Below are 22061 nucleotides of genomic sequence, written 5' to 3'. Positions count from 1 at the left end.
AATGTCACAATTTTCTGCCGAACACCATGACAGGCAAACAAACATAAATTATGTATCAATTGCAAACCACACAGTATTTTTGATCATGCTCGGCAACATAATGTCAAAATAAACCAAAACAGTAGCTTAGTAGAAGCACAACGAAATTGACGAGGATTCTTCAATTTACAAAAAGAGAGGGGTAGTACTCCCTTTTGCCCCCCACCCTTCCACCTCCTTCTTCTCCCCCTTGTGAACACCTGTTGTTCATGGATGAAATAACTCTCCAGTCCAAAGTGTTAGGCAATTAAGACAACAAAAATTGTGTAATGGATGTTCTTCAATTGAATGTCATTGTTGTTACTATAGAGGGTACAGGATGGTGAGTCAAAAACCAGTTGCTAATGGTAGAATCCCTTTATTAATTTCCAACAACTCTTATTTGGAGCCCATTCCCACATCTTTCAGGTGCTGGAAGATGGACATCAACTCACAGATCTTGGCGGGGAAGTATTATTGTGAGACATTTCAGCTGCTATGCCCAACTCAACAGAGGCAAGGCTGACCTTGTGGGGTAAACTTCACTGGCTGGTGGCTGAGCTATGTTAGAGCTGATGCAGCAGACTGAGATAGCCAGGCTGAGTGTGGGATGTTCAGGCAGCCTGCCCCAATTGTGGCAGGCAATGGGGGCTTAGACATCTGGGGAGCAAAATCTAGTCTGGCATCTGGCTGGCAGCGTCAGGTGCTGGTGGATGCCCAGTGGCTTGGTAACTAGAAGGGCTCCATTTTGACCCTTGGATCATCATTGCTGGGACAGGATCCTCTGACAGGTAGTCTTGACAGGATGATGTTGGAGCATTAACAACTCCATGGTGGAAGCTGACACTATTATAGATACAGAATCAGTGACTTGCCGGCTGAACACCCATAATCTGTGGACACCAAAGTGTGTTCGTGTAGTGTTGCCGCTGCAGATGTCACTTACACCATGTACTTAAGTGCTCCTGGCTTCAGTAACTAGCTGGTCACTGTCCAGCAGGCAGGTAGCAATCCCCAGGTGGTGTGTGACGAAGCGAACTGGGATAATTTTACTTACCCTCTTGTTTTGCCATCTGCCTCCTTAAATTCATTTTTTCTCTTTTAACTAACTACCATTAACATACGTGAATATAATCTCCGTTTTCATAAAAGAGAAAGGTGGCCCTCAGTTTTAAAGAACATAACACCAGATCTAGTTTTGTGCTTAGTTTTATGTATGTAATTGTCTAATTTATTTTAACTATTCCCAGTTAGTATCTTTTATTATAGGGTGAAATCAGTAATTGTTAAATTCTATTATTGACTTATAAACAAATATAAATTCTGTACTAATTATAAACCTTTGGAAGATGAAATACTAGTATTCTTAAAGTATCATTTGACTCCATTCGAAAACATGTCAGCAAACTAGCCCTGAATTAATTGCAAAGTAATGAATGGTTTTGTCAAAAGTATTATTTGCTAATGATATTTGTTAATTTCATGGTTTAAACAATCAACTTGGCCTAACTCTTGCAGTAGAAGAAACTGTTAAAAAGACGTAATTTTTCAGTCTATTCCATTAATGTAATGAGTTTAGTTTTAATTGTAATTTCTGTAAATTTAGCTTCAAACAATGTGTTGTTTCAGCACCTATTATTGTGATGATATGTAAGGGCCTGGTTTTTCGTCACAAGACAGTCAGTTTCAGACTGGGAACTCAAACGCTTTCTTGGATGACAAGAGACAGTGCAGTGTTGGGTTGCATCACTCACACATCCCTTCCAGTTGACTTACACATTATGCGTGCAGCCGATCCTCTTCTTTGGGTTATCAGCTATGTTGCTCTCACTGTTTAATTCATGTCTGAAGACTGTATCAGGTTAAGGGGAATATTATTAACCAGCTCTATATTCTTGAAATAAACTATGTACTTCCAGCCTCTTGTCAGTTCAGCAACAATATATTTTCGACTCTCGCCCCAAAGTAACAATTATTCTGTACAAACACCAGCTAGCCAACCAACTGGTTCCAAGATAAATGTCAGAATCTACTAAACATTCATACAGTTACATGCAGAGCCATGACATAAAGTAAAAGTCTCTATATAACACACGCTTCATCTGTCTCTGTAACAATCTTCATGACACCACACACCATGGAACATTATCCAAATATTTTTTGACTTTTTGATATAACTTCTAGAGTGCTGCTTGTAATCACTTGTCGGGGCTGCTTGTCTGACACTGTTCCTGGCTCCTCGTGACAGCTGTCCTTCCTCCACACACAGACATGTGTGACGCAGTAGAAAGGCTCTCTCACCCTTGTCATTAAAATATCGGGTGTCTGAGACAGTGGAGAGCCAAGTGTTTCTAGAATTTACCCTGAAATTCTCGAAGCACTACATACCCCTCCCTTTACCTCAAACACGAGATATTTTACACATACTCATCATGTACCTTAATATCTATACAACACTAATTTATATTTCAATCAATATACAATATATCTCTTTTAGTCCTTGTGTACTTAATACTTAGATTTTCCTTTTCCTTTTTTTGTTTGTTTTGATAATAACTATCTGAACATTGCACACAGTATTGAAGCTAGGACTTTCATATATCTACATATAAGGATTGTGTGGACAAGATTCGTAACCTCCAATAGCAGACTCCAAGTGTCATGGACCCTTAATTATGATGTTTTTTACTCTACTGCTCTGTGCTGTTTTTTCTTTATTATGTATTAACTTCATTAACTACCATTTCTCGTAGTCTGCAGGAACTCTGGGCAAATGAAAAGGTTCTTTCTGACATTTGTGAATATAAAACTTGACAAAGCTATTGGGATAGAGAATTTAAACTTACCAGAATAATCTCTACAAAATGTGTGACTTTTGTCATGATACTGCCATTTTCCTTTTAGGCACAGTACCTGTACCTCACATATGGCTTGATACTATGAATGCTCTTCCTCCTTTGGTTTTGGTAGGTATGCCCCTTTAAACTTCCTAATCTACTATGGTACAGGTCAATCCCCTGCTCCTGCCTGCACAGTATAGGTTAGCCTGTCTTGGGTCTGCCTATCTGCCCTTCTCATCCAATAAATGTTCTGTGCGCCCTCCTTCTCCTTCCTGAGTAGGCTTCATAGTTCACTGCCCTAGTATACATCTTTATTTATACTGTCACTAAATATTACCTGGCAAATGTTAATTCCACTTCATACTTCTCTCTTACTTCTTTGTACCTTATTTGATCCCCTAGAGTCCTCCACTACTCTTCAACTTCTACGCTTTCAGTAGACCTCATATTTATATAGAATTCACTATATCATACCTTTCCTTATTCTAGACATGTCCCACTATCCTACAAATCATCCGAACAAATATTCGACTGATATTCATACATAATTATCACAATTAGTTCCACCATGGCTTATGCTCATTAGCTCTTTCTCACACTTCCTTGTGTGATATAGAACTGTCTCTTTTCTTATACCTATGTATAAATATATAAGAAGTGACAAAAGGAAAATAAAGGGTGATGCAAAACCATCTTATATCAACCATACAATATGTGCATCTACCTAGATGTACATAGGTCTTTATTCCCCTACATCTCTTGGCGGTACAGACATTGCTTTAGGTTTTTAATATGTAATTTTCATGTTTGTGTCTAAGTATAATTTTGTGTGTATGTCAATGTGTGTTCATGCAGCCTGATTCTTTGGCCTATTTGTTTGAAATAAGTCGAAGGTTATGGGAAATCACAGGGAATGAGAAGGACTTTAGTGATAGAAGTATATGCATATGGAAAGAGGGAAAAATGGACCGGTACGCAGTTGAGAAGTAAGAAAGAAAAAAGTAGAAATGGTTGCTAAGATTGAAGAAGTGAAAGAAGATAGCTCCATAGACAGAAAACCTTTCCCACCCCCCTTCCCCAGGAGCCCTACTTCGCTGGAGGAGGTATGAGTTAAGTCTTCTGCAGAACGGACGTTCTCGCCTTCACCTTTGAAGTCCCCAAAGAAATATCTTAGCAACTCCTATGGAATGGTAAATGGTGAAGAATCAGTTACACTTGTCTGTGAGGGTTGTTCGAATGTCCGAAAGGTATTGTGTGTGTGTGTGTGTGTGTGTGTGTGTGTGTGTGTGTGTGTGTGTGTGTTCAGTCTTTCCAAAAGTGGTACAAACCCTCCCATTTATCTAACATCTCACAAAAGGTGTAAAATTATTCTATAAAAATACAAAATTATACACTACAATAACATAACTGTTTAGTCATTCAGTTTATACTATTTTTCATACACAAATAAAGTACTTCATTCAGTAGAGATCAATGTTCATTCGTGATTCTCTTAAATTAGTCACTATCTTGTAGTCATATTCGGTCACTTAAATACTAACATGATAGGATAGTTTAAGAGATTATGAATAGATTACAGAATAGTTTAAGATTTGAAGGGTAGTAACATATTTTTCTTCTCCTGTTGTAGGATCCACTAAAATTAAGGTTTTAGGATGGATTACTGATTGTACTCAGTAAGGCCCCACATACTTTTGAAAAAATTTATGCGTTTCTTCCTTCAGGGCAGAGCTCTGAAGATGTTGTTTTACTAGAACTAGGCCATCAACCTTATACTGAGGTTCGATAGCCTTCTCATTATGTTTACTTACTTGTTGTTGTGCTCTCTTAACTAATTTCTTAGCAACTATTGTTTGATTCAGTTGGTAATCAGTAGTAGGTTGTTCTGACCAAGTAAGGCATTTAATAAGAGGTTCACCTATAAAGGGTTTACCTATTACTTCCAAAGGTGTTAGTCCAGTTGATAAATGTGGTAATTCATTTAAAATAAGCTCAAAGTCTCTAATTTTCATTGCCCATGGCGTATGTTGTTTATAGCAGTATGTGCAGCATAATTTCCCAATTTCTTTCATAACCCTTTCACTTGGTTTAGAAAATCGATTATAGTTGTAGGTTAATATTTGACGAATATTTTCCCAAGCTAGAAATTCTATAATCTTATTGTTTTTGAACTGTGGTCCATTGTCGGAAAGGAACTGCTTCGGTTTTCCTACCTCAAGAAAGTATTGTTGCAGACAGTGTATTACTGTTCGTGTGTTTGCTTTCTTAATGTGGTACAAATTAACATATTTTGACCAACATTCTGTGAGGACACAAATGTAAGCCATTTCTCCCTTTCCTTTTGGAATTGGTGTAAAGAAATTTGCAACTGTTAGATCATGCATGCACCTTTACTGTATGGTTAAATGATGATGGCGCTCTCTTGGTCGATAAATAGTTTGGACAAGAGAGAATAGAAGCTTTCGAAATGTGGTGCTACAGAAGAATGCTGAAGATTAGATGGGTAGATGACATAACTAATGAGGAGGTATTGAATAGAATTGGGGAGAAGAGGAGTTTGTGGCACAACTTGACAAGAAGAAAGGACTGGTTGGTAGGACATGTTCTGAGGCATCAAGGGATCACAAATTTAGCATTGGAGGGCATTGTGGAGGGTAAAAATCGTAGAGGGAGACCAAGAGATAAATACGCTAAGCAGATTCTGAAGGATGTAGGTGGCAGTAAGTACTAGGAGATGAAGAAGCTTGCACAGGATAGAGTAGCATGGAGAGCTGCATCAAATCAGTCTCAGGACTGAAGACCACAACAACAACATATATCATGTATAATAATTGGATACATTTTATATTTAACATGAGTGTTATCCTCTTTTTACTTTCTGACAGATTTCACAAGTTTTAATGACCAATGCTATTTTATGTCCTAGCTTTTTAAAGTTCTTAACACCGAAATGTCCTTACCCCTTATGAATGTACCACACTAACTCATTTTCTACTAAATTCAGTATACACAAACACCAGTGTTGCGTGGTCTTGCTGTCTCTCCAGAACAAGTTATGTCCTATAATCTTCCACCTTCCATCTTGATTAGGCGGTAAGAACTTCCTAACACACATAGGAAATATATCTGTAAAATGCTGATCATGTTGGATGTTATCTGTTATTTTCTGAGCCATTTCTTGCGCCTTGTTAAGTGGAAAAAATTAACCAGAAAAATTACGCCAGATTCTTCTGTATGCTTTAATTCTTTAATGCCTACTGGTAGCAGAGACAAAGCGTCAGGTACAATATTCTCCAAACCTTTTATATACTGAATTTTAATTTCATATTCTTGGAAAAAAAAAATCCACCGCTAATCCTATCTTTTTTGAGTCTTCCCAGTATTTCAGCAAGGCTTGGTTAAACCATTTCAGAAAATGAGTTGGGTGTACATCCCCGTCTGTCTTAAATTTTAGAAACTGCTTGGATAGTTGAGAATTTGCTCCCCATTGTAGGTCGCTTATTGCCTCACTGGTTAACACCATATTAGAAGGAGTAACTTTTTTGTCTACCTTATCCTGCATAATAAATAAAACACAAACACACACACAAAATTTCTAGCTTTCGCAACCGACGGTTGCTTCTTCAGGAAAGAGGGTAGGAGAGGGAAAGACGAAAGGATGTGGGTTTTAAGGGAGAGGGTAAGGAGTCATTCCAATCCCGGGAGATGACTCCTTACCCTCTCCCTTAAAACCCACATCCTTTCGTCTTTCCCGCTCCTTCACTCTTTCCTGAAGAAGCAACCGTCGGTTGCGAAAGCTAGAAAATTTGTATGTGTGTTTGTGTGTTTTATTTATTGTGCCCGTCTACCGGCGCTTTCCCACTTGGTAAGTCTTGGAATCTTTGTTTTTAATATATTTTTCCCATTTGGAAGTTTCTTTCTATTTTATTTATCCTGCATAAGTTTGAATTCTTTCCAAAAACTATCTATGCCTTTCTTCATATCATTAAGTTCCAAAGCTAATCTGAAGAAACATTGTTAGTGGTTACCCTCTTGGCCACATTTCTGTCTATCATCTCTTCTACTTGTTCCTCCAGACTGCTTATAAGGTATCTGATGTCGCTAATTTCTCTTTAAAATCTTTTTCCACAGTATCAGCTGTTTTTCAACACTCTCCTTTAGGGCGTGCAACCTCTGATTTACAACATAAAATGTAACAGTGCATACGCTTTGAAATTATCCTAATTTTTCAACAAGTTCCGTTACTACATTATTAAATTGATCTTCAATGTCAAATGCTAATTTTTTAGTTAAATCTTGAAGTTGCTCATCCTGTTTCTGCTTAAATTTTCTACCTTATTATTTAAAGAATCAAATTCATTCTTTAATAAAACTATATTTGCTCCTTGACAGTTCAAGGTTTCATTTTGATTACTTAAAATGTCATCCTGAGCATCAAATTTTTCACTTACAGTGGCTGAATCAGCCTTCTGGTCATCTAACTTAGCGTCTAATCTAGAGTGTACTGAGCCTATCTCTTTCCTTACAGCAGAAATTTGAGCATTTACAGCTGCTGAATTTGCTCACTGTGCTTTAATTAAATTCACTAATTCAGACAAGTCTGGCATTTCCCTAGTCACTTTAATAGCTGTGACTTGTTCTGCTAGTTACTGTTCTTGATCCATAATTTTTTTATCTTAGACCTAGTAATCATCTATAGAAAATTCACCACTGTGTACAATAACTATACTAACAGTTTTTTGTGCACAGTTCCTTCAACTTTACCAAACAATTATTGTTTTTCACTCTCCTGGCATAGAGTTGGTGAGCGAATGTGTAATCAGCACTGGTGGACCGCACTGGTGCCGGCAGTGTTGAATGTTGGTTTCAGCTTTGTCGTGAGCGAGTGGACACAAGTCAGCACTGGTGAGCAGGAGCTGGTGCAGTCGCCGTCGGTGGCTGGTTACTGTGCCGGTGCGATGTACGTGTCTGAAGATGGCTTACTCTCGACACCCAATCTTCTTAGTCAAAAGTTTGAGGTCTTCTCTCCAGTTTTTTCATTTTCACCATTACTTTCTCACGTCTTTTACTATGTTGCACCCATCTCTTTCTTCCATTGGTTTATTGGACTCAGTACAATGACTGGAAACAGTTCTCACATCTTGTTGGACCTTGTTCCTATGGCAACTCATAATATCTTCCTCCCATTTCTGTCTTAAAATTCCCATTTTCTTTGGGTCCTGTCTCTTGGGTTGCCACGTTCTAACATTTTTTGGACGACAAGAGACAGTGTGGTATTGGGTTGCAAGGCTCACATGTCTCTCAAGTCAGTCAGCTTGCATGTTGTGTGTAGCTGATCCTCTTCAATGGATAATCAGCTAAGTCAGCCTCCCAAAAGCTCCTCCTCCGAAGACTATAGCTGGTTAAAGGAATTTATTAAACTACTTCTCTATCCTTGAAATAATTTGGGTACTCATAGAATACTTTTCAGTTCAATCACTTTATATTTTCAACTTCCACAGACAACAAATTCTACAAGCTAACTTAGTCCTTAAACATTAGACTCATTTACACATATTCAGATATCATTGGTTTGATAACCAATTAATTTATGAACATCATACATTTGTCTTGCTTCATTCACAGCCAAGACATGAATTAAGTTAAAAGTCTCTAGTCTCAAGCGAGTCCAGTATGTGAGTGTACACAGAAATCTATATTCAGTTGTTTATTAGTCTTTTTACAGTCAACACAGACACTAATGAGCATGGAATACTACATAAACTTTTCTTGTTCTTCTCTACCCATACACGGAAACTCTGTGGACCGTACAGCAGGTACTTGTCTGCCATCATTTGGCCACCGGGTCCATCTTTTTCTTGTAACTGTTTTGACCTGCACATACAAATAGGCGATGTGCAGTAGTGTGTATTCATTTTTCCCACTCGCCTCTAAAATATTGGGTGTTTGAAATGGTGGAAGACTGAGTGGTTCTGGAATTTACTCCGAAATTCTCAAAGCACTACAGTTGTATCATCTGCATACCTATTGATTTTACATCTGTGTTTCCCAGTAAGTTGTGTATATGTACAAGGAATAGAAGTGGTCCTAATTTAGATACTTGTGGCACTCCGTGTTGAATCTCAAGTGTGTTTGAAAGATGACTTTCTGAACTCACCACTTTCTTCCTTTTACTAAGGTATGATTTGACGACTTTTAAATTTTGTTACATATTCCTTAGTACTCAAGTTTAGAGAGCAAAACAGAGTGGTCAACACAGTCAAAGGCCTTGCTCAGATCAAATAAGGTTGTCTGTATGTGAACATAGTCCTTAAATGCGACTAAAATGTCTCTCGTTAAGAGTTGGCTTTTCCTTATTGTAAGCAAACTCTGATGTACTTAAGATATAATTTAGTTGCAGGTACTAATACATCTGCTGATACATTATTCCATCAAAGACTTTGGCTAATACTGGAATAAAAGAAATTGGCCTGAAGTTTGCTGGATCAGATTTGCCACACTTCATAAAGACTGGATTCACCTTTGATAGTTTGAGAGGATCAGAAAAAAAAAACTTCTATGAGACACAAGTTTATAGAAGATGTTAATGGTGTTGCAATGTAATGTATTATTTCTTTCAGTAAACTGTTCGATGTATCAAAACTATCTGTACTATATGAATTTTTCATTTCTTTGAGAATTTTAAACTTCACTGTGGCATACTTCTTTGAAACAAAGTTTCTGATTTCACCTTTAATGGTATTAATTACTGACCAGGCTGGGGTTTTTTACTATATTTTCTGAGATCACTGTTGTGTCTCTGTTTAGCCAATTGAAGCTCATTCTTATACAGTTTATTTATTTATATACATTTTCTTTGCATGGAGCCATCATAATGATTGCTTTTGCAAAATGTCAGACTTAATACTATGGTTATATTCACACTTATAAGATACATTATATTCTGTAGCTGTTTCTTACTGATTACTTCGAGGTCCTTCATTTCATTAGAATTATTTACTTTGCCAAAGCCCTTTAACGACCCTTTCTTGTTTTATTAACTATTAAGTAGTTGTGGAATGTTTCATAAACTGTTTGGGCACTGGGATCACATTTTTGAAATAATTTGTCCCAGTTAGTTATGTTCAGCAGGCGTGTTAGTTTTCTGAGATTGTTTTCCACATCCACATCAACTCCCACCCCAAGACACTAACTTCACTCATCCTCTACCCACACCCTCTTCACCTCAGTCTCCCCTTTGTCTGTTCTCTCTCCCCATCCCGATCCACTGTATCCTGGCATTGTGCACTGTGCACAACTGCCCCAGCCAGCAGCCAGAATCAGCTCACCAGTATAGGAACAATTATTGTATGTCGGTTATCACTTAACTGAGTTTTATGAATTCAAGGTAGTTATTGACAGCATTAGTACTGACAGCACTCAAGTAGTGAATTGAATTTACATGTATTGGTTTGTTAATAAATGTACAGAGTAAGACTACAGTGTCATTCAAATTACAAAAAGAGAAACAAATATTCTGGATTGAAAAGGAAGTAGACAATGTGACTTCATTTTCCATAACTATTTTTCTTGGCTTGATTGGAGTTTGAAATAATATAGGCTAATGGGATAAAAAACTATATTTGTTGGCATAAAAGATGAATACAAGTCAGACCTATAATATACTACTTTGTGTTACAGTGTGTGTGATGTTCTTCTTGTATTCAAAGTTTTTTCTTGAATACAAATATAATTAATATGTGTAATACAAATGATATTTTCAAGAATAGCGATGAAACATTTAAGTGAAAACTGATAACAGAAGAAACAACACAAAAATTATCCCCAATGTTGAAATGTGTGCTGAAAATGAAACTCTTCACTTTCTTCCTTATTGTTATATTTATAGTCAAAGTTTCCTCTTCTTTAAAAGCCTTTCTTGCTCATCCATCTTACATGATTATGTTCCCTCCTTATCCCCAAAGTGATTTTAAAAAAGTTGGAAAACTTACCACTGTAACTTGAGTACTAGTACCACCTTTTGGCACTTTGCCATGCTGCTGATATAGGACCTTAATGATTAAGTGTAAGTGAGCTTCTCCCTGGTCACTGTGTAGTTTAGTTCTTTACTGAGGAAGGTAGTACATGCAGGTTTTTACAACCTATCAGTGTCTTTTATCCAGTCTTCATTATTTTGGTTGTGCCTGCAGTCAAGTGACTTACACATGTTTCTCCTTTCTTATCTTTTTATTTAGTCTATGAACTATATGTTTACTAACCAAGAGAATTATTCTTTGATTACAATGACTAATGAATTTTAATAAATCTTTTTAGGGTCACCAGATGAAGTCATGAGTGAACTTGATGGACAAGAATTTAAAAAAGAGGAATCAGAGGTACTTCCTATTGACTCCATGGGAGACACTGGAGATACGAAGGATCTTACGATAATGTCACAGAATGAGGAACACACAATAGAGGAAGAAGAGAGAGAGACAGGTGCAGTGGCATGGAATGTGTATGCTAGCTACTGGAAAGCAGTAGGCCATTTCCTGGCAGTTGCAGTGCTATTATCAGTGACAGGGATGCAAACTTCAAGAAATCTGACAGATTGCTGGCTTGGCTATTGGGTCAGTAAATATATTATTATTATTATATTTGATATATATTATTCTATTTAAAGTCTCTAGAGATTTTGGGAAAACAATGTTAGAAAACAAATATCTGCAAGGTTTAAAATAATTGAAAATCTATACATATTTGTGCTATTTTTGTCAAACCAAAAATAATTAATTTTTGTTTGCTGTACTTAATGGGAACAATATTATGAAAAGGATGGATTGCTACCGACCATATGGAGGAGAAGTGGAGTTGCAGACAGGCACAACAGAAACACTGCTATTCATGTAAGCTTTCAACCAAAAGGCGTCCTTCTGAAGTAGAAAGCGCACGAACGCACGCACGCGCGGGTGCACACACACACACACACACACACACACACACACACACACACACACACACACACACACACACACACACACCTACGTGCTGTTTCTGTACAAGACTGGCTGAATAGTTTTGGTCAGTGAAGGCCTCAGTGTGATTTTTGGTATATTTGGAGATGGCTATTTCTCATTGCAGGTGTAATGGTCACGGACAACCTGCCCCACCCCAGCCTCCTCCTTACCCTCCATCTCCCACAGATTGCTTTTCCCATCAGGCACAGTTGCGGTTCGCAGGCCACCATCATAGGTAAGAGATGTGGTTGCGTGCACCACTGTGACCACATCTCTGACCTCTGATGCCGGTCTCTGAACTGAAACTGCACCTGATGGAAAAAGCAATCTATGATTGATGGAGGGTAAGAAGAAGGCTGGAGTGGTACGGGGATGGAATAGCAGGGTAGGGGTGGAGAAAAGTGTAGTGCTGCTTCTGGGAGTGTGCGGGTACATGGTGGGGACAGTGTACGGCTGCTAGGAGCAGTTGGGAAGTGTGAGAGAACGGGTGGGGGAAGGGGAGCACAAAAAGAGGGAAGTAGAGGAGGGGAAAAGGGTAGTGAGTGCATTGGTAGAATAGAAGGCTGTATAATCCTAAAGTGGAAGCAAGGAAGGGGATACATAGGTGAAGGATAGGGGATAGAGTAGGTTGATGTCAGGGGCATATGGGAACATTGGGTGTATTCCGTTGAGAGTGGCCTCCTGTATATATCAGAAAAGTTGATGTTCATAGGAATGATTTAGATGACATAGGCTGTAAAGCAATCGTTACAGTCAAGTACATTGTGTTGGACAACGTGTTCAGCAACTGAATGGTCCGTCTGTCTTTCGACCATGGTTTGTCAGTGGCCATTCATGCAGGCAGACAGCTTGAGGTTTGTCAAGCTCATGTAGGACACAGCACAGTGGTTGGAGCTTAGTTTGTAGATTACTTAAGTGCCTTTGTGGGTATCCCTGCCTTTGATGGGCTAGGAGGTGCCCTGGGACTGGACTGGAATAGGGTGTGGTGGCAGGAAAGGTCTTGCATCTAGATTTACAGCAGGTGTATGAGCCATAAGCCAATGGGTTGGAAGCAGGGGTGGAATATGGGTGGGCAAGAATATTGTGTAGGTTGGTGGGTGGTGGAATACCTCTGTGTGAGGAGTAGAAAGGATAGTAGGCAGTATATTCCTCATTTCAGGGCATGATGAGAAGTAGTGAAAACCCTGATGGAGAATGTGATGCAGTTGCTCTAACTCTGGGTTGCACTGAGTCATGGGGGTGTGTTCCTTTGTGGCTGGATGGTGGGTATGAGCGAGGCAGTAGGTGACTGGTGAGACCAGGCATGGGAGATCTGTTTCTGTACAAGACCAGCTGAATAATTTCGGTCAGTGAAGGCCTCAGTGTGATTCTTGGTAAATCTGGAGAGAGGCTGCTCCTCATTGCAGATGTGATGGCCATGGGTGGCTAGGCTGTACTGAAGGGACTTCTTACTATGAAATGGGTGGCAGTTGTCAAAGTGGAGGTACTACTGGCGTAGGGTAGATCTGATATACAGGGTGATTTTTTTCCACCATGTACACATTCTAGGGACTGATCAATGAGAGGATATGGAACAAAAGAGGTCTGATGTACTTACATCTGGAAATGCATGGTTTCCATGCTAGAGACCATTTACTCAGTCATACTTTGTTACAGAGACTGCAGTCTAATAGGAGCTATACCATGCAGCCATAGTTACAGTATGCATGCTTTTCTCCTGGAAAATGGTACTGTTCCTATTACATCTTCTACAAGCACTCTCTCCAACCATAGTAATTGGTAACATTGGTCTGATTCACTTCTCCTGGTGACTCACCTTGTAGTGGATGTGATACAGTGTTGTACAATGTGGCTCTGTATTTCCATCGAGAGCTTGTCAACATGGTGTTGACTTATGGAAAGGCAAATGGAAATGGGCAGTGAGCAGTATGGTTGTATCAGGAGATCTACCCCTGCAGACAACAACCACAGCGTTCAATGTTTGTAACATTGTTTCGCCACTCTGAGACATGGTTGTTTCAGGAAGCAGAAAATCATGAAAGAGCTACCCAGGCTTGGAGGAAAATGTGATTGACACTGTGGAAGGCTACTGCTGTGTCAGGACCAGGAAGTTGGCCCTCCAGCACGTGAAAGATGGAACATTTTCTGTCACAATTGTTACCACCCTTACCAGTACAGCATGTACAGGGCTTACTAGTGACAGACTTTCCACATCAGGAGCAGTTTTGTCACTAGCAACCACAATTCTGGGATCTGTGTCAATCCATCCTATTCACAAATGAGGCCACCTTTGCAGGGAGTGGCATCTTCAACTTTCATAACAGTCATCTGTGGGATAGTATGTGTAAGGTGACAGCAAAACATCAGCATCAATGCAACCAGAATGTGTGCTGCAGGATAGTTGGTGACCATATTTTGGACCAGTCTTCCTTCCACATCACCTAATAGGCCGGAACTATTCGCATTTCTTGTAGATAACTGCCTCCCCTGCAGGAAGAAGTGCCACTGACGATTCGAAGGGTTATGTGGCTGCTACATAATGGTGCCTCCGCCCACTTCACCATTAACGTCCAGAGGCATCTCAATTGTGTATTACCTGGTCACTGGATCGGATGAGGTGGTCCAATTGTGTGGCCTGCTCTTTCACTGCATCGCAACCCATGCGATTTCTGGCTATGGGGCTATCTCAAAAGTATCATATATGCAGAGTCCATTCCAGATAGAGACACTGGAGCAGCATATTCATGCTGCCTTTGACACCATTCAGTTGCAGCCTGACTGATGTGAATGTGTGAGATAGAACATCTACGGCATGCGTTGAGGCACATAGAAACCATTTTCAAATGTGGCTGCATGGTACAGCACACATTAGACCACAATCTCTGTAACAATGTATGATTGAATAGATGGTCTCCACCTTGGAAACCACTCATTTCCAGAATAAGTTAATTAGACTTTTTTTTTTTCGATATCCTCTCATCGATCAATCCCTAGAGTTTTTATACAGAGGGAAAAACCACCCTAAAGATGGAGGTACTTATGTAGCCATCCTTGAAGTGGATGTCGACAAGGTGGAAGGTGGCTTTTTGGGTTGAGGAGGACAAGATGAAGTGAATGGTGAAGAAAATGTTGCAGTTCTGGAGGAATGTGTACAAAAGGTCCTCACCCTCAATTCAGATCACGAAGATCTCATTAATAAATTTGAAGCAGGTGAGGTGATTAGGATTGTGTATGGTTGGGAAGGATTTCTTTACATGGTCCATGAATAGGTTTGCATAACGGGGTGCCATGCAGGTGCCATTGCTGTACCATGGATCTGTTTGTAGGTGATGCCTTCAAAGAAGAAGTAATTTTGGGTGAGGATGCAGTTGGTCATGGTGACCAGGAAGGAGTGATCATGGTGACCAGGAAAGAGGTGTTTAGTTTGGAGTTAGTCAGGGATTGGAGAAGGTAGTTTTCAAAAGTGGCAAGACCATGGGCATCAGGGATGTTAGTGTAGATGGAAGTGGCATCAATTGTGACAAGGAGAATTGTGAATTGTGGTTTATTAGTCTCATAATGTACATAATCTAAATCATTTGATTCAGGTACAGGAGACACATCAAAATTTTGGTAAAGTTTTACCATATACATACAACACCTGATTTTAACAAATGGTACCATAACAATAACACAATATAAAAATACACATACAATAAAAAACTAACAGTTAATTACAACAACTGATTTTAACAAACGGTATCATAATAATAATACAATTTTGTTACACATACAATAAAAGACTAACAATTAATTACCCCTTGCTCAAATTATCATGTCATCCTCTATGAATTCATCTACTGAATAGTAGCATTTATCCCACAGAATTTGCTGTAGCCTTATTTTGAGACTCTCTGGCTTCATATTAAATATATTTTTGCCCATTAGCTTGTTATATATTGTCATCTCCGTATGCTGTGGAGTTCGTGCATATAATTTCAAATGGTGTGTGGGTAACATACAATTATTTTTATTTCTTGTGTTGCTGTATGATAAAGGATCAGGAACTGTGAAGAGTTGGTGGAGGATATGGTTTGTGTCTTTTATATAGAAGGGTAGGTTACAGGTAATGGAGTAAAGCTGTTGGTCCACAGAAGTATAGTTTCTCCCAGTGGGGTGACCTGGGTGGTTGGGTTTATGGACTTTAAGAAGCATGTAGAAGCTAGGAGTGCACGGCCGTGAGGGGCGAGGAGAGAGGAGACTCAGGGAGATGTTGTGGGATGGGCCTAAGGGTTTGAGGAGGAACTGGAGATCCTGTTAAATTTCTGGTGTGGGGTCACTGTGGCTGGATTTTTAGATGGAGGAATGTGAAAGCTGGTGGCATCAATTCCCCAGGTAAACTCTGTGGTTCAGAACCACAGTTGCTGAACCTTCATGTGCTGGTAGGATTATACATAAGATCAGGATCAGATTTTAGGTGGTGGATTGTGGTTCTTTCTGCAGCTTTAATCTTGAGGGATTTGGGGAATGATGATGAGGCAAGGTTTGAGGTTAAGTAATTCTGTATGCAGTAGGTTAAGTAATTCTGTATGCAGTTGGGAGCAGTGGGGCTTGATCATAGTTGGATGGAGGAGTGACCTAAAGTGTTGAAGTATGTACACAAACTTCCACTTCTTTTATGAGATGACTTACTTGAGATGTTCGGCCAACCTTCCCTGCTGGCTGACCTACTGCTGCAAACTCTCTTTCACTTCTTCTCCCAAAGTATGCTGCTAGGTACAGGAATTTCTGAAGATTCTATCTACCTATAAAAATAAGTAGACATACCAAGTTTAATTTGCTCCACATATATTTTAACTTCAGATATTTTACAGACTCCACTCTTCACATAAATAAATACAGTTTCATAAGCTTCTCATGTCTCCAAGCATTAGAAACATAGTAAGTTACATATGAGAGAAACAGAATACACACCTTCCCTTCAGCAAGGCTAAGACAAAAGTTTTTTAAGAGTTCTTTTCTCATACTATTAGTACAGAGTTACATAAATGCTCCATGGTCCTCTCATACACACTCACTAAACATCCATGGACTGCCCAACAGTTGGTGCCGTTCGACTGCTGCGACTGCATTCTCCCTGCGACTGAATTTAAACCTGCATACACAGACATGTGATGCGCATTAGGTAGGATTCCGCTCTCTCACACTCATATCTAAAATATCATGTGTTCGAGACGGTAGAAGGCTGAGTGGTTCTGGAATTTATGCAGAAATTCTTGAAACACTACAGCATGAGTCTGACAGGGTTGTTTGAGTTTTACTGTGATTGAGAGAGTTGGTGGCAAAAAAGCTTTTCCACTGTGGGACTGGAGGAGGAGAGAAGGTTTTTAACTAGTCCAAACTGATTGAATTTCGGAGTGGGAGTAAGGCCTCTGGAAATGACTTTTGCTTTTGTGGGACTAAGGCTATTGGAGGGAGTTCGGCTTTTTGAGGAACTGAGTTTTGGCTCTGTTTTGGTTTTAGATTCTGTATGGTTGTGGGAGGGAGTTTTTGAGGGTGTGGTAAATGTAGTTGATGTGTGAGGTTGGGTTTGTTGGCTATGTGGTAATGTGGGGATCCTTTGGAGGTGGTTGTAAAGGTGGAGGAAGTGAACAGGTTGGAGAGTTTTTTTGAGATGGCACTGTGCATGCTGCTCCAGTTCCTGGAGGGCAAGTGTTTTGGTGTGAGAGATGGGGTGCGGGAATTTGGGACTGGAGAGCAGTAGAATTGTACAGATGGAGAGAAGGTATTACAAGGAGGTTTGAGACTGATTTGCATGGTTTTGTCGGACTAGGTTGGTGAGGGTTATGAACTGGCAGAATTTGAACAAATAGAGGGTTGCAGCCAGAGGTTGGTAGTTTGATGGTAAGGCCATTTGGGCAGGGGGTGGGATTCCATGTGCTAGACAACAACACAGGAACAGTATGTGTGTTCTGACTAGGAATAGGGAAACATTGCTAAATGGCCGCAGATGGAAGAAGCAAGGATCCATGTTGGAGGATAAAATACACCTAAAAATATGTAGAATATGTAAAAATGCACGGGGAAAGCTGGTCAGATATGTAAACTATGTAAAAATACATGGAGAAAACCACAAAAGTATGGAATTGATGACATATGGGGGGAAAAGGTGAAATCTGACAGAGTAATGTTGATGTTGAAAGAGGAAAATGAACTAATATCGACATGGAAACACAGTCATGTAAAAGAGAAAAAAATGATGAGTGGAGTGCAAGTCAGTGTGTGCTTGTTGGAATAAGGGAAGAGAAAGAAACAGGATGCGGTTGGTAGATCAAAGTTCAACAAGGTGGTGTGGTACAGGGAAGGTATGGAAAATATGCATGAAAATATGGAAGAGTGAGGGAGGAAGTATGAGTAGTTTGAAGGTCCAGGGTTAATTATATTGATTGGCAGGAATAATGTGGGACATGAGATGCTGCACCACCAATCAGCACGGTCACATAGCCAAGTGTTGTGCGTGCACGAGATGGTTGTTACAGTGTCGCTTATCAGTCAGAGCTCGAGCAGTTTGGAAAGCAACAGGTGAAAGACACAGGAAAGAAGAGACAGAAATGGATACACACTGAGTGAAGTAATGTATTAGAGAATAGCACTGGGTTTTGGGATGGAAGAACAACCACTAGGCAAAACCAAACAGTGGAAAGTCCAGGATGGAGTAATGACAGTATTGTGAATCACTATATTACAAGTCACCAGTCCAAGAGGATCTAAAACCCTTAGACCCACACCACAATCTCTCCTCTGAGTCTCTCTCTCGTATTATTCGTACCAGTTCGCGCACTCACCTGGTTCACATTCATTGCGGAATTCTTCATGATCTGGACCGAGGATGACACCCTGTCCACACTCCTCCAAAACATGAGCACATCACGCTAAAGACCATAAACCCAACTATCCAAGATGCCCCATTGTGGCTTGTTAGTGTGCGCCCACTGAGAGAATCTCTGCTCCTGTGGATCAACACCTTCAGCCTATTAGTTGTAACCTATCCTCCTGAATAAAAGACACCAACCATTTCCTTCACTGACTCTCCACAGTTCCTGTCCTTTTACCACACAACACTCTGCTCACCACTCTTGATACCATCTCCCACTGCTCTAACTCCCTATTGCCCATGTCCATGCACCTGTTGAACACTACCTTTTCCAATGCCTGGTTGTTTTCAAATGTACAACCTCCTTCATGGTCACCATGAGCAACTATATTTTCACCTGCAATTACTTCCCCTTTGAAGGCATCACCTACAAAGAAACCCATTATACAGCAATGGTCACCTGCATGGCACCATCCTGTGCTATCCTACTCATAGGCAATGTAGAGGATTCCTTTCTAACCACCCAGAATCCAAAACCCCTCACTTGGTTCAGATTCATTGAGGACATCATGATCTGGATCGAGGGTGCAGACGCCCTGTCCACACTCCACCAAAACCTCAGCATATCCTCCTCCAGTCGCTTCATATGGTCCTTCTCAACACAACAAGCCACCTTCCTTAATGCTTACCTCTACCTCAAGGATGGCTACATCACTACCTGTGTCCACATCAAACCTACCAGCCACAAGCAATATCTCTACTTCGTACCTGCCAGCTGGCCACAAAGGTACTTTCCCCTCGTGACTCATTACTGCTCAGGTCTGGACTAACTGAATCATATGATCTGCCGGGATCCTATGTTTCATTATGCCCTGAAATGAAGAATATACCAATCCACCACCCTTCTCATCCCTCCCACAATTGTATTCCACTACCCACCGAACTTGTGCAGTATCTTTGTCCATGTCTGCTCACAAATCCCTTTCCTTAAGCAGACAGAGTTGGCAGTCATGTGTGTTTGTGAATGTTTATTAGTCTCATAATGTACATAATTAAAATCGTTTAATTTGGGTACAGGAGACACGTCAAAATTTTGGTAAAGTTTTACCATATACATACAACACCTGATTTTAACAAATGGTACCATAACAATAATACAATATAAAAATACACATACAATAAAAAAGTAACAATTAATTACAGCAACTGATTTTCACAAATGGTATCATAATAATAAGACAATTTTGTTACACATAAAATGAAAGACTAACAATTAATTACCCTTTGCTCAAATTATCATGTCATCCTCTATGAATTCTTCTACTGAATAGTAGCATTTCTCCCATAGAGCCTGCTGTAGCCTTATTTTGAGACTCTCTGGCTTCATATTAAATATATTTTTGCCCATTAGCTTGTTATATATTGTCATCCCCATATACTGTGGAGCTCGTGCATATAATTTCAAATGGTGTGTGGGTAACATAAAATTATTTTTATTTCTTGTGTTGTATGTGTGGTTAAAACGATTTTCCTCAAATAATTTTTGTCTGCTGTGTACAAAGATTATAATTTCATAAATGTATATGGAGGGAACTGTTAGGATTTGCAGGTTCCGAAATAAAGGGTGGCAAGATTCTGTTTGTTGAGCACTACACATGTATCTTATAATTTTCTGTTGCAGTTTTAGTATTCGAGATACACTACTTGAATTTCCCCAGAAAATGATACCATACCTAATGACAGATTCAAAATAACTATAATATGCTATTTTTCGTGTACTCATGTCAGTTGAGTTTGTTAGTATTTGCATTGCCAATGCAAAGCTGCTTAGTTTATTTGATAGGAACTCAATATGTGTACTCCAGTTTAAGCTGTTGTCCACATTTAGTCCTAGGAATTTGACTGTGTTAACTTCTTCCATAGGATGGTTGTGGTGATGTATTTTAAGATCCACATGTTTCAAATGTTTGGTTTTGAAATGTACCATATTGGTTTTTGCAATGTTCAGTTTCAAGCCATTTACTGGAACCAGTTTTCTAGAGTACCCATTGTGCTCACAATGGAGCTCTGAATTTTTTCTGCATCATCTTCAATTAAAACAGAAGCATCATCCCAAAATGGAGACTTGAGGCAAACCTTGTGTTACTGTACTCCATTTAGAGTAATAATTCACTGCATTTGATGTGACACTTACCCTTTGCTTTCTGTTGTGCAAGTATGATCTGAGCCATTTCAGAGCTTTGTCCTTAATCCTATATTTGTTTAATTTGTAGATAAGCAAGTCATGGTTCACTGAGTCAAATGCTTTTGAAAGATCCCAGAAGATACCTGTGACTTTACTCCTATGATTCAATGACTTGCATATCTTCTCAATAAAGTTATTTACTGCATCCAGTGTGTTTTTTCCTTGTTGGAATCCAAATTGGTTACTTACAATAATATCATTTTTTACGATAAAATTTTTGATCTGATTTGCAGCTACTTTCTCTAAGACTTTCGACAGGATTGGGAGAATAGAAATAGGGTGATAGTTTACCATATCTTCCCTCGACCCTTGCTTGAATAGAGGTCTCACTCCGGCACATTTTAACACATCAGGAATGTACCCCTGTTCAAAAGATTGGTTGATTCTTTTAGCTAGCGGGGGTGCTAATATGTCATATACTGTGTCAATCACTTTCCTTAGTGTCCCATCCCACCCAGCAGAATTTTTATTTTTTAATGACAATATAACATTTTTCACATCCTTTATTGTGACGTTTTTAAAATCTGTGAGATACTCAGCTTTTTGGTCGAGTCCAAAGAGATTTACTTTACTCTGATATCCTGCTACATCAACTTCTGACTTTGCTACATTTATGAAGAATTCATTTAAACACACTGATACTTGAGCTGGGTTTACAACAACATTATCGTCTACTTTAATCTTAGTTATTTCATTACTGCTGACTTTAACACCTAACTCTGATTTGACAACAGACCACACTGCCTTTGTCTTACTATTATGTTGTAAAATAAACTTATTGTTTGCCATTTGTTTTGCTGCGTTTACAACTTTTTTGAATATGGCATTATAATGTGTCACATACACAGCAAAATGTCTGTTTTTGTTATATTTCAGTTCATTATGTAGTTGCCTCTTTCTGGCTCTAGAAATTTTTATACCCTGAGTTATCCATTTAATCTTCCTAGTCGTATTGTTACATTTGGTTTTAAGTGGAAAAGTTTCATTAAATATTTCAAGAAAGCTACCAAGAAAATTGTTAAAGTTAGTACCACTTGAGATACAGCTGTCATAAGGCCATCCAACCTCTCTTAACTTATTGCTAAATATAGTTAGGTTTTTTTCATTGA

At 39.2% G+C, this 22061-nt stretch overlaps 1 protein-coding gene across 2 annotated transcripts in view; it reads left to right on the top strand.

Moving 5' to 3' along the window:
- LOC126342120 (ATP-binding cassette sub-family C member 10) overlaps nt 1-22061 on the top strand; it is a 371444-nt gene that overhangs the window by 199264 nt on the left and 150119 nt on the right. For both annotated transcript variants that reach the window (XM_050001827.1, XM_050001828.1), the window contains one exon: nt 11172-11467. In XM_050001827.1, coding sequence (XP_049857784.1) covers nt 11172-11467 — 296 coding nt within the window. The remainder of the gene's footprint in view (nt 1-11171; nt 11468-22061) is intronic.

The sequence above is a fragment of the Schistocerca gregaria genome, chromosome 1 (assembly GCF_023897955.1).
Source record: "Schistocerca gregaria isolate iqSchGreg1 chromosome 1, iqSchGreg1.2, whole genome shotgun sequence".
Classification (NCBI taxonomy): domain Eukaryota; kingdom Metazoa; phylum Arthropoda; class Insecta; order Orthoptera; family Acrididae; genus Schistocerca; species Schistocerca gregaria.
The sequence above is the reverse complement of the archived record's forward strand: the minus strand, read 5'-3'. Positions and strand labels throughout refer to the sequence as shown.